Raw genomic sequence first — 14,673 nt, forward strand, 5'->3', positions numbered from 1 at the left:
GCCACGTGGGTCAGGGCAAAAGTGATTTTATTTTAGAAAACCGTTTCAATCTCCTTCACCTACACACACGCACACACACCCCTTTTATAACTACTAGAAGCAAATGGAATTTCATTTCCCTTTTGTATTGTTAAAGGAGCTAAAAAGCAACAAAAAAGTTAAAAAGTAAATGGAAGAGCAAATGAATAAACACTCTACTATAATTTACAAACTGAATAATTCATCTCCAAATCATTGAAAATTAACTGATGGATATTTTCCTTTAAGCAGCTACTTGTTTTCTTTAACTCTTCCTACTCTTTAATTATGGAATCATTAAAGTTCAAGTGGCCCTATGGCCGCATGTCTATGACAAGGGCAAATTCTGAGATTATATTCCATGAAGAATCTCCGTAGAGGTGCGACATGGACACACCACAGGGGCCCAGTTCCTGACCCTCACTCTTTGAGAGTCACCTTAATTAACAGGGGCATTTCTACTGCACTGCCATCCCAGCTCTCAGAGGGAGGCAGAGGCCAGGACAACTGTGCCAAGGAGCCATTTAGAAAGTCAGCAAAGCTCTACCAACCATCTGTCTTCTCTCTTGTTCTCTCACTTGTTATCAGTGTAGACAACTAATAAGCAGGCACACAACTCAGGGTGCTTGGCTATATTTTCCCCATATAACCACAGACCAGATGTCTTTTGCCAACAGGAGGATATGAACAGAATCTAAAGTAGCCTTTTCCCAAATAACATAAAACAATTTTGAAACCTTATGCATCAAGTAGGCCAAAAAAAAAACCCAAAACAAAAATCAATAACTCAGTATAATCCTCAGAAGGAAGGAAGGAAGGAAGGAAGGAAGGAAGGAAGGAAGGAAGGAAGGAAGGAAGGAGGGAGGGAAGGAGGGAGGGGAGGGAGGGAAGGGAGGGAGGGAAGGAAGGGAAGGAAGGAAGGAATAGGAAGAAAGAAAGAACTACTAATATGTCTAAAATCATTACATGGAACAGAAGAAAACAGACAAAAGAATATGTACTGCATAATTTAATGTATATAAAGCTCCAGACAAACACCACTGAGCTATGGTGACAGAAATCATTCATGGTTGCTGGGGTCTACATGGGGGACTACTGAGAGGGACACAAAGAAACTGTCTGGAGTGACAGAGATGTTCTGTACCTCCACTGGGGTGGTGATTATACAAGTATATGCATTTCTCAAAACTTGTAGAATTTTACACTTAATATGTGTGCATTTTATTGTATATAAATTACAATTCAGTAAAGTAGATTTTTAAAATAAATCTACTGAAAGTACAAAAAGAATTTCTCAAAGCCCTATCTTGATGAGAGCACTTTAAAAAATCTTCGCTCTTAGAAATCAAAAGCAGCAGCAAGAAAAATTAAATCAACAATATGGAAAGTTTAAATCACAAAAGTATCACATTTGATTTTATAAACACAAACATAGAGAAATTTTTATGCTCAACGAACCAGGAATATACATACTTCTAAATACCCAATGCAACATTTATGGAAACAAATCATGTGTTCAATCATAAAGAATTCCTAAAAGTTGGTAATGCTTTAAGTCACAATTGCCTACTAAAATGAAGAAAACCAGACAGAAAAACCAAGGCTAGGAACACTAACACACATTCACATGAATGACAAATACATCATAACAACCTAGAAAATTCTGAAAGCACTTCTAAATAAATCTTGAACTAAAGAGGAAGACTAAAGCCAAAGTTACAGGCTATTAAGAAATAGTCTATATAATTTGGACACTGTATAAAGCAAAAGAAATGGTAAAATAATTACTTAGAGGAAAATATATAACCTCAAATGCATTTATTAGAAAATGAGGAGACTGAAAATAAACATTTAGCCTAGAAAGCTAAAAAATAAACCAAAAGAAAGTAGAGAAAAGGAATTCAGAAAGATTAAAGCAGAAATTAATGAAAAAGCAAACTATGTAACATTAAAGTTGAGCCAATTCTCTGAAATCCCAATACACTGGCCCAACCGCTAACAAACCTGGTAAAAAAAAAAAAAAAGGATTAATATATTAAAAGAGCTCCTGTTGAGCACCAAGTACCACCAGACACCGCGCTAATCACTGCACATACATTTTCTCATTTGATTCGCACGTCAACCTGGTAAGACAGTATTAGTACCATCCTACATATGTCATCTTCCCTTCCATTTTTATTTTCCTCCCTTAGTACTTCTCTCTAATGTACCAGATATCTTACTTCTTCATCTTGTTTGATATTTTCACCAACATGACATTTTATTCACTATTATAGTTCCATTATCTGGCCCAGTGTCTGACACAAAGACCCTCAAAGATATTTTGATGAATGAGCGACACAGTCCCGGTTCTGTGATGTAGAAACTGCGACAAGACCAGCAGTTTCTGGGGGTCATCGGACAGTGAGGACACAGCTGACATCCTGAGTCAGCCCCATGGCGTCAGAGGCCGTGTCACCGACACAACGTCAAACTGCCTTCTTAAAAAATGTCAGGGATCAGCAGGAGGACATAACCACAAATACGCAGGGGAATGTGAAATTGTAAGTAAATATACTTGCACATTTATGTCAATAAAATGTAAAACCACAATGTAAGAAACAATTTTCTTAAAAAAGTATAAAAATGATTCAAAAAGATGTGAAAAATTTGAATAACCTAGAATAAATTGAAAATACAATAAAAACTGTATTCCCCAAAGAATACCAGGACCAAAATATTTTAAGGAGAAATTCCGTCAAACTAATGAATAAATAATTTCTACTTCTTAGATGGTTCACGAGCATATAAAGAATGAAAATGTTTTATTTCTTTAAATGAGGCTAGGATAACTCTAACAGCAAAAAAGACAATGGAAGACTCAGCCATAAAAAAGAAGAAGATTTTATTCTTTGCAACAGCATGCATGGACCTGGAGAACATTATGCTAAGTGAAACAAGCCAGTCAGAGAAAAACAAGAACAATATGACTTCACTTATATGCAGAATCTAATGAACAAACTGAACTAACAAGCAAAACAGAGACAGACTCAGAGACAGAGAGCAGGCTGACAGCGCTGAGTAGGGGAGAGTTGGGGGTGGAGGAATGGAGCAACAAAGAACAAGGACTCATGCTCATGGACAAATGTGTTCACTGTAGGTGGGGAGGGTGTGGGCAGAGGTGGAATGGGGCTCAAGGGGGATAAATGGTAATGGAAAAAATACAATAAAAATTATCAAAATAAATAAAATAAAATAAATGAGGCTAGCATAACACTAACACCAAAAAAGACAAGGGCAGCACCAAAGAAAGCAAGCTACACCCATTGTTCCTCAATAAAGTGGTGACAAACTGAATACAGCAGTATATTAAAGCAAGTGCAAGGATAGTTCAACATTTTAAAAAGCCATTGATGTCATTACTTTGTTAATAAATTTAAAATACACAATTATCTCAACAGGTACAGATTTGAACAGGTATGTCATCAGAGCAGACATATAAATGACTAGTAAGTACAGGAAAAGATGCTCAACATCAGTGGTCATTAGGGTAATGCAAATTAAAACCACACTGAGATACTACTTCATACCCACTAGAATGGCTGAAGTGTAAAAAGGCAATACCAAGTGTCAGCCAGGATGCGAAGAAACTGAAACCCTCATACATTGCTAGTAGAAAGGTTAAATGTTACGGCCACTTTGGAAAATTGCCTGGCAGTTACTTAAACATTTAAACATAAATAATATATAAGCTAGCAATTTCACTCCTAGGTTGCTACACAAAGAAAAGAAAGCCACATCTATCGTCCTGGCTGGTGTGGCTCATTGGACTGAGCACAGGCCTACAGACTGATAGGTCACCAGTCTGATTTGCAGTCGGGGCACAGGGCTTGGGTTGCAGGCCAGGTCCCCTCATTGGGAGCGTGAAAGAAGCAACTGCTTTATGTCTCTCTAGCACATGTTTCTCTCCCTCTCTTTCTGCCTTCTTTCCCCTCTCTCTAACAAATTCAATAGAATCTTTTAAAAAATAAAATAAAACCATATGGCCATATAAAAACTTGCACATGAATGTTCATAACAGCATTATTCATGATAGCCCAAACCAGAAGTAGCCCCCACACCCATCAGCTAACGAGTGGACAAACTGCGGCATATCCGTGCAATGGACCACTGTGCAGCAACACAAAGGAACAGATGCAGATACACTCTACAACAGGGATACGCCTCAAACACATGACACTGAGGGGAAGAAACCAGACATAAGAGGCTACAGATTGTGCAGCTCCATTTCCAAGGAATGTTCAGAAAAGGCAACTCTAGACAGACAAGAAGATTAGTGGCTACCTGGGACTGGGATGGGCATGAGGCTGAGTACAAATAGGCATCAGGCAACTGTTGGGGGTAGGAGTTTTCTAAAACTGGGCCGCGGTGAGGTGAACTGGGCTGGGCAACTCTGTGAGGGTACGGAAAATCACTGAATGGCACATCTTTTATGGCATTTAAATCATAGTTTAGTAAAGCTGCTAAAATCACATTTAGAAAAATGGGAAATTGTTCTTTTACAAATATATTTAATCAGTATTCTTCACGAAAAACTATTTGATGACAATGAAATTGAATAAAAAACAAGAGAAGCAAAAGACATGATTTTAGCATGAATTAACAAAAACAGTAATTAAGCTTGGGGTGTGATTCCTTAAGAGAAATAAACAACTTTAAGAAGAGCCTAAAGAAACAATAAACACTACAATTTTTGAAGATAAAAAACTATGAGAAAAACTCTAAAACAACTGAAATTATTTGACCCTAAAAATAGTAGCTTGCTCGGGGCCACGAAGTCCTGATGGCAAAGCGAATTGCTCACAACACTTGCTCTACATTTTAATACTGAAAAAGTCATTTTGGGCTCCTAACTCACCCATATACATGGGAGTCCCACACGTGGTCTGCAGCATGGCCTCGCTCCCACCATGCTTCTTCACCGCTAGGCCAAAATCAGTCACCTGAAAGAGAAACTCAGTCACCTGTCTTCCTGGCCCAGAGTTCCCTCACTCTGGAGGCAGGATTTCATCATCGCATTTAACTCAAGGAACAGGGAGGATGGAGGGGCTTTACTTGTATTAGTAATAAGGACCTTTAATCGTGCTTTGCCTCCCCACCCACCTCGCACGGTGAAGAAGAAACTTGGTAAAGAGAAGCTTGGCTTCTCCAATCTTGAGAAACCGCCCAGGATGTTGACTGCTCATTCCTTCTAATTAAATTCACCAGTTCAACATGGGAAATGGCATCTTGTGAGAAGGCATTTAATTTTTTTCAAGTAAAAGTTATTTTTAAGAAGTTCTTTCACTTTAAAGTACATTCTGGCCTTATTATGTTTATTATCTACTTTTCTGACACTCAAGCTACATTCTACTTTAAAGCACTGTTATAAGTGCAAATCACTCTCCTTTTCAGCAAAGAAACTCCCCCTTTTGGTAATTATTTTTAAAACACTATCACTGGTAAACACTCTTTTCTTTATCATTTCCTTTGTTTTCTGGAGTGTACTAGTTAAAACAATGACCACACTATTAAAAACTCCAAGAAGCAACAGGAAAAACAAACACACTGAGTCCCCTGCTGCGGCTGTGGCTGCGGCTGCAGTCTCTCCGCTCAGTTCTGAACATTGGTCATTAAACATTGGTTGTTAAATATTCGGTATGTGCCCTTGGTCTTGTCTCCCAAGTTGGAACAGCCTTGGGCTGAAAGCAGAAAAACAGCCCGTTTATTGATCACACAACCAAAGACAGGCTGTCAATCCACAGGCACTGAATGGAAAGTTTCCTATGGAGTAAGAAAAAGTTCCTGTCATCATGTGGTATCACTCTTCTTGTAACCAGATTAATCCATTTCCCCAGGAGTTTTCGCAATTTTCCCACTTGAAGTTCCAGGACAGTCTTTCTCCACAGAAAATCTATACGGGTATTGAATAAACAAAAGGTTTCACGATCCATTCCGTTCTTTGGAGAGAATTTTTTCCTTCACTCGCCAAATATTAACTGAGCACATATTATGTTTCAAGCATTACTCCAAGGACCAACAGTGAATGAGACAGATGATTCTTGCCTGCACAGAGTTTACAATGGAAATGTTCAAGAACATTCACTCAGGTGAAACAACCATGCTGTTAGGTGGACCTACTGTACCACAGGGATTTACCACCCACAGCAGAGAGAGTTACCCACAGACATATTATTCCTAAATTAACACACTCGTATGTTTTGAGAGCAGGCACTAGTAAAATGCTAAGTAATAAATAATGTATCCTATCATTTATTTGACATTAAGGAACACTTAATTTGAATAAAATCTTCAAGAATAAATACTTGGCACATTAATTTTGCTTAGGATATACATATTAATGCCCAGGAAAATCTTCAGTGAGAAATACAGACTTTGGCATTTAGTATCAAAGGCATAATTTTGAAATTAATTAGAATTCAGAGCATCTGTTTGCTTGCTATTAACTAATGATTTAGAACTATCCAAATGAATATGTACTTAAAAAAAATTCAACTTCACCACTTAACTTGCAAAATTATTGTCAGTTACAACCTCTTTTGTGAATTTTTTATTGTTTTAGCACGAGTCACTTATTTTCTGGCTGCTCAAAGCTTCTAAAACATATCTAAAGAGAGAGTGTACTTTGCTACTTTGCTATCAAACTGTTTATGGGAGAATATCTACCACCATTTCTAATATCTTACCTTTATGTTTAAGTTCATTTCATTGTTAGCATCAATAAAGCTGCTTTTAACCATTATGTTTTCCAGTTTTAGATCTCTATGTACTATATCTACCAAGAAAATAAACAACAAATAAAATGAAATGAATAATGGAAAAATAATTAGAGGGGACACAAATACAACAAATTAAATATATTTGACAAATTAACATCCACCACTGAAATACTTGAGGCGTGCCCAGCATAACTCTGCTGTGTTCCATTTCCTTTTATTCAAATCCCTTTCCCCACATTTCTAACCTTAAGGAGCCCGTTCTCCTTGACTCCCTCGTATCTCCCCATTCCCCTGCTGCCCGACCTGGCTGCAGCTCCTCCCGACCAGTGACCTGTGAGTGTGGATGAGGATCCTGTCCAAGGTCAGGGTTCCCAGGATGACGGAGACAACTGTAGCTACAAGCCCGGTGACATTTCTTATATCTGTACGACTCCAAATAGAGAATCACTTCTTTCCTTCTTTGCATATGTTATTGCTGATATAAACATTTAACATACTGCAACTTGGCTAAATGTATACAAACTACACTTATTTCAGTATATTTTTCTGTAACATCACCACACTTTACTACTCTTTGTGTGTTAAAATAAAAAACCAACAAAAAACCCTTGAGACACAAAATCTCCAGGTGCATATGTTAGACCTCGAGTAGGTTTTTATGTACGGGCAGACAATCATGTGCCAAGCACTTCCTTTGCAAATAACTGATTTGGTGCATATCCATAGCAATCATTTCTCTAGGCTTAAAAGGTTATATGTAAAATGGCTGGAAAAATGTAGCTGAATGAACCCTGGATTGGCAATTATACCTAACCATTTAGAGTTTCCGTACACAGTGCCCAGCCTATACTTGGGGAATTTTTATCGTTTCTATTGCTCCACTCATCTCTTCTTACATAAACACCACATGATGTTAATTAATGTATCTTTACCATATGTTTTGATTTTTGGCAGGGCAAGTGTCTTTGCTGCCTCCATTGCTCTCCTTTTTCATTGGTTTCTTTGCTATTCTAATCCATTTCAGAATAATTTTATCAAATTCCATGAAAAATCCTGGTAAGATTTTTGTTTTGAATTATACTAAACTTGTACCTTAATGGGGGAAAGTTGACGTCAGCATAACATTAAGCCTTAGGTTTCCTGCCCTTGCAGAGGGCAGCCTTGCAGAGGCTGTTGCCACCTGCCTGGAAAGCCCCCTTTTCCCTCTGAATCAGTGTCCTCTGCTCCCCCTGCCTCCTCTGTGAATTCTCCTCTGCCTTTCCACATCGGATGAAGCTCTTACACGCCTGTGCTCCACTTTATATGTCTCTCTAGTAGAGAAATTATCATGTTGAACTATAATTTGTTTCTATGCTCGGCCCCCCAACCAGACTGAATTTCCTGAGGGGGAGGGGCCTTATCTGTGAATCTGTTATTCCAGGGCCAACTGCAATGCAGAGGTTCAGGGAGTGCCTGCCGAAGGAACCCCTGGGTCCCAGAACCTGCTCTGCCTCACCTACCCGTGTCGCTTCACCTCTCTAGGACAAGGTTTTTCTCATCTATAACATGAAACATTTCTAAAATCACAGGTAGGCCAACTAACCTTGAAAAAGGGGAGGGAGGCATGAGGAAAAGCAGCAGTAACTCCAAAGAACACTAAAACAATTAGAATAACAGAATAATTTTTAAATGTGGATTTTAAAATAGTGAAGCTATTCTGCATGGTACTATAATGGTGGATACATGCCATTACACATTGGTCAAAACCCATGCAACGTACAGAGTGATCCCAATGTCAAGTATGGAGTCTGAGTGGGAATGATGTATCGATGTAGGTTCATCAATAACAAAAATATCCCACTGTGTTGGGGGGCTGTCGTTAATGGGGAAGGCTGTGCATGTATTGGTGGGGGTACAGGGACCCCCTGCTTTTCAAAAGTTCATTTTATACCACTTCACTTTTATTTAAAAAAACCTACATTATTACCTGTTTTTGCTAACTGAAAGAAATCCCAAAAGGATTTTTGCTTTTACAAAAAAATATGAAAAACAAAAAAAAAGTTCAACATTTGTTTTGAGTGAGCCTTTATAGAGGCAACCCACACCCTGAGCAGCGTGCAGTGTGAGTGGCACCACCTAGCTCCTTTCCTGGGAACTACACTCAGCATCCCAGCAGCTAGCTGCCATAGCTTTGAACTGTGTCTGTGAGCATCTGTGCTTTATCTCGATTTATTTTGTGCATTCATTAGCAAGATGTGTCCTAAGGTATCTGAAAAGCCTAAAAGAGCTCCCAAGTACTGTAAAACTAGACGTAATTAAGCACTGTGGTCGTAGTGATTGAAATAAAGATATTATGCATGCACTGAATTTGCCTGTGTCCACCATTTGCACTATTTATACACAGAGACAAACAATCCTGAAAGCTGACAAAGTTACTACTGGCTCTGCTAGTTGCTAAGTGGTGTCTTTTTAGCTAATATCCAGTAGTGGATAAAATGGAAAGTCTATTGCTTGAGTAGACTGATGGCTGTACAAAACATGGTATTTATTTATCATGTCATTCCTGTTTTTACTACGTTAGTGTTATTTGGTATTAGATATTTGGTAGGTTATTTCTGGGTCTGGGAACACTCAAAAACTTTTCCATATAAATGAATGATGATTTTTTGCTTTATGCCATTTCAGATTATAAAAGGTATCATAGGAACATTCTACTTTCAGAGAGTGGGGAAATTTGTATGAGAAATCTGGGTAACTTCTGTTCAATTTTGCTGTGAGCCTAAAACAGCTCTAAAAAACTAAACAAAAAAATTCTGAAAGCCTCATTGGTGTGACTCAGTTGGGCATTGTCCCACAAAGCAAAAGGTTGCAGGTTCGATTCCCTGTCAGGGCACATGCCTGGGTTGACGGTTGTCTCTGGATTGGGCAAGAGGCAACTGATCAATGTTTCTCTCCCTTTCTCCCTCCCCCCTTCCCTTTTCTCTAAAAATAAATATTTTTAAAACATTCTGAGAATATATAATTTTTAAATTATTAATATGAGGTCTGTCCAGAAAAAGTCCAGCCATTGTTAATACAACAAGAATGGTTTGTGTGACACTGATGTAACCTGGCAGCCAAGGAGAGTGGACTGGAATGCACACATGTGAACAATGACGACTTCACTGTATTAGTCAGTGGGGGCAGTAGACACCATTGAGTGAGCATGTGTACTCTGTGGCCATCACATTCAAAATGACTGAGTGAGTAGAGCAAGGAATCTGCATCAAATTTTATGTAAAACTTGAACATTCCTCCACAAAAACTATTTGGATATTCAGAAGGTCCCAGCTATGGACAACTGGTGATTGGCAGCTTCACCACAACAATGCGCCTACTCATCAAATCTCATGCAGTTTTTTTGTGAAATGTCAAATACCCAGGTGTTTCAGCCCCCCTGCAGCTCATATTGGGTACCCTGTGACTCTGGCTTTTCTAAAAACTAAAATCACATTTGAAAGGGATGAGATTTCAGACTGTTGTTGAGATTCAGGAAAATATGACAGGGCAGCTGATGGAGATTAGGAGAACTATGTGAGGTCCCAAGGCGCCTACTTTGCAGGGGACTAAGGCGTCATTGTCCTATGTACAATGTCTCTTGTATCTTCTTCAATAAATGTCTCTATTTTTCACATTACATGGCTGTATACTTTCTGGACAGACCTTGTATATAAATGTTTTTTGAAATTTCACTTATTGATTCGTCTACTTTTGATTTGATAATAGCTGCTTTTCAAATGGCTGAATAGGAATACTCGAACTTCATCCTTGTCTATGGACAATGTAATTGTACACCTGCCTTGCTTCTAATTAAAATAAGTTATAAAGGAAAATATATTTTTTAAAAAAGGAAAAACTTTTTAATGTTTAAATAAAATCTTCCATGCTGGCTGGCACTCTTTCTGTGACTGTGAATCCTGAACCCTTGAACAAAAGTGATGTCTGCATTCACGGAGTAGATGACCTGGAGGATCCTCCTCTTACCATTGTTGTGAAGATACGCTATCGCTGATGCAAGGCTTTGAATGATCCACCTCGTCTCATTCTCTGAGAAATGCCCTTTCTTACTCAGGATTTCTTTGAGTTCTCCATCCTCACAAAGTTCCATCACCAGGTACATTTTCTGGCATTATATATTTTAAAAGAGGGAGAGAGCAAATTATACAGGCGGGGATCTTAAATATGTTATATATATTACATACATAGTAAAAATATGTTCACAACTTTCACATCAGCCTACTGAGAAATATTTATCATCTGTCATGTACAAGCTTCCGTGCAGGATACCAGAGGGACATGGAAGAATAAGACCCAGTCTGTACAACTGCAATATCAGATGATGAGCGTTGACAGAAGAGGGGAGCTCCTGATACCAGGAGATTACAGAGGAGGGAAGTGTCTGCCTAAAGAATGCTCACTGAGGAGATGACATCACAGACAGGTCTGGATGACCGAATGGCAATACAGGCATAGAGAACATGGACAAGAATAGGCAGAACATGTGGTATTTGCAGAAACCACAAAACTTGGAATGGCACTGGCTGTTAAAAGAATGACAAACATCTCAGTGTTAATTGTGTAGCAAGCAGTTGCGCAGGAGCAAAGTATGCAAAGTTATACAGGGCAGATATGCATGGAAGGTCACTGGGGCAGAAAGCCTTAGGTGCCTAGCAACGGGCAGCTGTAGGATGGGACCCCATCCCCAGGGTGACCTTTCCTCCCGTAGCACATCACTAGCCATGCGGTTTGGACCCTCCCCTGACCTCTCCTCCCCCCGCATGCCACTGGTCATGTGGCATTCCTCAGAGAAGGAATGAGGGGCAGAGAACAGCCCCTTACAACTCCTACCCAAACCCCTGCACAGTTACTCCCTTAGCCTTAAGCCCTCAGAACAATGAGGTTCTGACTGCATAATGTTATTTTAGGAACAAAGCCTTAGGCCTGCTGACCACAGAATCAGAGTTCTGCTCAAACTAATAACACTTAGACCTCAGCTGTATTTCAACTCCAGGCCCAGAAAAGCAGCCAAACCAGAGGAGTGACACTGTGGCTGACATCAGGACCCGCTGCGAAAACTAATGACCCCTGCCCTGTGGCCACCCAATCAACAGAGAACAGGACCCTGAAAGAGCACACCTGGAAAGCTGCTGAATATTCCTTTGAGATCCTCCTCTGGGACCTCCCCCAAAACCCCCGCCTTTAGAAAGGGGATAAAAACCCTCAGGACAGAGGACCCAGCGACACTGTCTGGAGCACTCCCTCACCTTTCCACCTCCTTCTTCCCCCAGGCTTTCCTTCTCCTAAGCTCCAAGGGCCCGTCCTTTTGCCTCTCTAACTTGTTTCCTGAGCCCGCACGGCCCAGCGGGCTCACCTTTTCTACTTCTGTGACTTTCTAAATACAGTTTCTGTAATAATTTGAATCTTGGTTTTGAGTTCTTTCTTAGCCAAAACTCAAGTGCTGAGGTTGCTGAACCGAGGTCTGGTTACATTCTGGTGCCATTTTGCCACTAACAATAGCACTGGGAGTCTGGTAGGGCACAAGAGAGGAGACTGGTGGTGAGGGGTGAGGCCGGAAAGACAAGGTTGGTGCCAGGTTATAAAGAGTCTTGGATATCACACAAAGGAGTTAGGACCTTTTTCCCATATGCAGCAAGGAGCTACTGAAGATTTTTAAGCTGGTGTCTGAAGTGGGAAAGGTATATGCTATTACTGATTTTGCATTTCTAAATGAACACTTTCACAGTAAAGTGGAGCAGGGCTCCGCAAGCTTTTTCTGTAAAGGCCAGACAATAAATACTTTAAGCTTTGCAGGCCATACAATCACTTTTATAACTACTCAACTCTGCTCTTATAGCATAAAAGCAATCATAAACAATACAACAAAACTTTATTTATGGACTTTGTAATTTTAGTTTCATATAGTTTTCACATCATGAAAGCTTACTCTTTTACATTTCTTTCAACCATTTATAAATGTTAAAAAAAAAACTTAGCTTATGGGCCATACAAAGATAGGCAACACGCCAGATCTGGCCGCACACTGCGTGTGCCGACCTGCTTGTGGAGGGTGGGTAAGAGGCACAGAAGGGAGACCAGTAGGGGAAGAAGAAAAAAGTGTGAAAGGAACCTAGGAGAAAGAAACAGAGGAACTTCATGACCACCTGGCTGTACGGGGCAGGAGCCACAGGCGAAGTGCCCACCCCACGTCTGCAGACTCTGCAGATGCAGACTGGGACCGCTCGAGGTGGGACAACAGTCAAGTGGCCCACTGAGTCAGGAAGATTCACGGTCACCTGAAACACAGGTCTTTTTCACACCTGTTGCAATTCAGTCATTGAATACCCTCTCCATCTCCATTCTACTCTGCGCTGCTAGATTTTTGTTGTTTTTGAAATTTGGGGGTCTGGTTCTATTCTACAATCTCTATGAATGTAATTTCTGTGTTCAGCTGGCAAGCATGAGAACAGGAAGAGATTAACTTTTTCTTTTTATAGTCAAAATTCTGATTCACTAAATCTTAGAATGCCTTAGAATTTTGTAAGTAACTATTCTGCAAAGTCTAACACAAATACGCTCTTGAACAAGGCCACATTTCTTCTGCTGACAGTATGGCAGAGAACAGCAGTACATGAAATGGTGGAAGGAACAGCTATGTTAGCTGTGCTGACAATATGCACTGATGTCAGTTTTAAGTATGTACAGTGATAAAAATTATAGCAGTAACAGGTTTTTAACAGGCTTTTTATAATTACTGAAATCATTGTATAAATGTGGAGAATGTTTAGACTCAGAAGATACCATAACACAGGCAAGGTGGATGGTCAGTGCTAATACCGTGGCCTGACCAAGCGGGCAGCAACTTCCAGTAATTCTAAAGACGGCTTCAGCGGAACGTCTAGGCACTTGTGTGAGTTGGGGAGGGGAGGAGGCAGATCTGACCCACATGGATCAAGGGCAAGCAATACATGAAACAACAGTCACAAACAATGGTTTCCTTTGCCTTCAAACTATTCTAGATTTGGACCTTCACTTGTGCCCAATATGGAGTACCTTCTCTCCTAAAACAACCTGAGAAATGGACAAAATATACAAAACAACAATTTTCAGACATTAGGCATCAGGCAGCAGAGGGCAGAGGGCAGAGTTCCTGAGAGGGTCACACACACGAGCAAGCCCACGATCATCCCAGCTTGCCATCTGGAGGGAGCGTCCAGGCCGCAGAGCAGGGAGTGGCAATCTGAGGAGAGCCCAGGGGTCTCCGTGAACTGAGGAGATGAAGCTGGGAGTCCAGGGGGGCCGAGACAACTGCAGTGCCCAGGGCAGAGTACCAAAGAGGAGAAAGCTCCAGAGACTTGCAGAGGATCACCCTCAGGTCTTCAGCAGAATACTAATCAGCACGTGTGTATGAAGAAGCCACCAAAGGCTGGGAAGAGACTATGCAAAAGGAACCGAGGGAACAATGGCTGGAGCTTATACACGGTCAAAGAGAGTCTGCACTCCCATTAGCCAGAGTGGAAAATCTCACAGTTCTGGGGCATCAGGTAGAGTCCTCTGAATGGTCTTTCTTCATCAGTAGAAAAAAATTAGCCCAAGACCCAAGACTGCCCTGCCGTCACCTAACAAAGCTTAAAGGAAGCTTCACAAGTATCAGACAGCTTCCAAGTAACTTAACTGTGTCCCACAATAAAACTAAAATACAGTTATAAAAATATAAAAATACCTAGCATCCAATAAAAAAATTAACAGACATATAAAGACACAGTAAAATATAACCTGTGATGAAGGAAAAGAGAATTAATCAATAAAACTGAACTAGAAATGACACATATGATGGAATTAGTAGAAAAGGATATTAAAAGTTATCGTGACTATATTTAAG

General features: G+C 40.1%; 1 protein-coding gene across 3 annotated transcripts in view; it reads right to left on the minus strand.

Moving 5' to 3' along the window:
• Positions 1-14,673, minus strand: part of STK33 (serine/threonine kinase 33) — a 133,215-nt gene that overhangs the window by 33,876 nt on the left and 84,666 nt on the right. For all 3 annotated transcript variants that reach the window (XM_028516422.2, XM_036028977.1, XM_036028976.1), the window contains 3 exons: positions 10,779-10,917; positions 6,744-6,832; positions 4,916-5,000 (listed from right to left, as the gene is read on the minus strand). In XM_028516422.2, coding sequence (XP_028372223.1) covers positions 4,916-5,000; positions 6,744-6,832; positions 10,779-10,917 — 313 coding nt within the window. The remainder of the gene's footprint in view (positions 1-4,915; positions 5,001-6,743; positions 6,833-10,778; positions 10,918-14,673) is intronic.

Source organism: Phyllostomus discolor, chromosome 6 (genome assembly GCF_004126475.2).
Source record: "Phyllostomus discolor isolate MPI-MPIP mPhyDis1 chromosome 6, mPhyDis1.pri.v3, whole genome shotgun sequence".
Taxonomy (NCBI): domain Eukaryota; kingdom Metazoa; phylum Chordata; class Mammalia; order Chiroptera; family Phyllostomidae; genus Phyllostomus; species Phyllostomus discolor.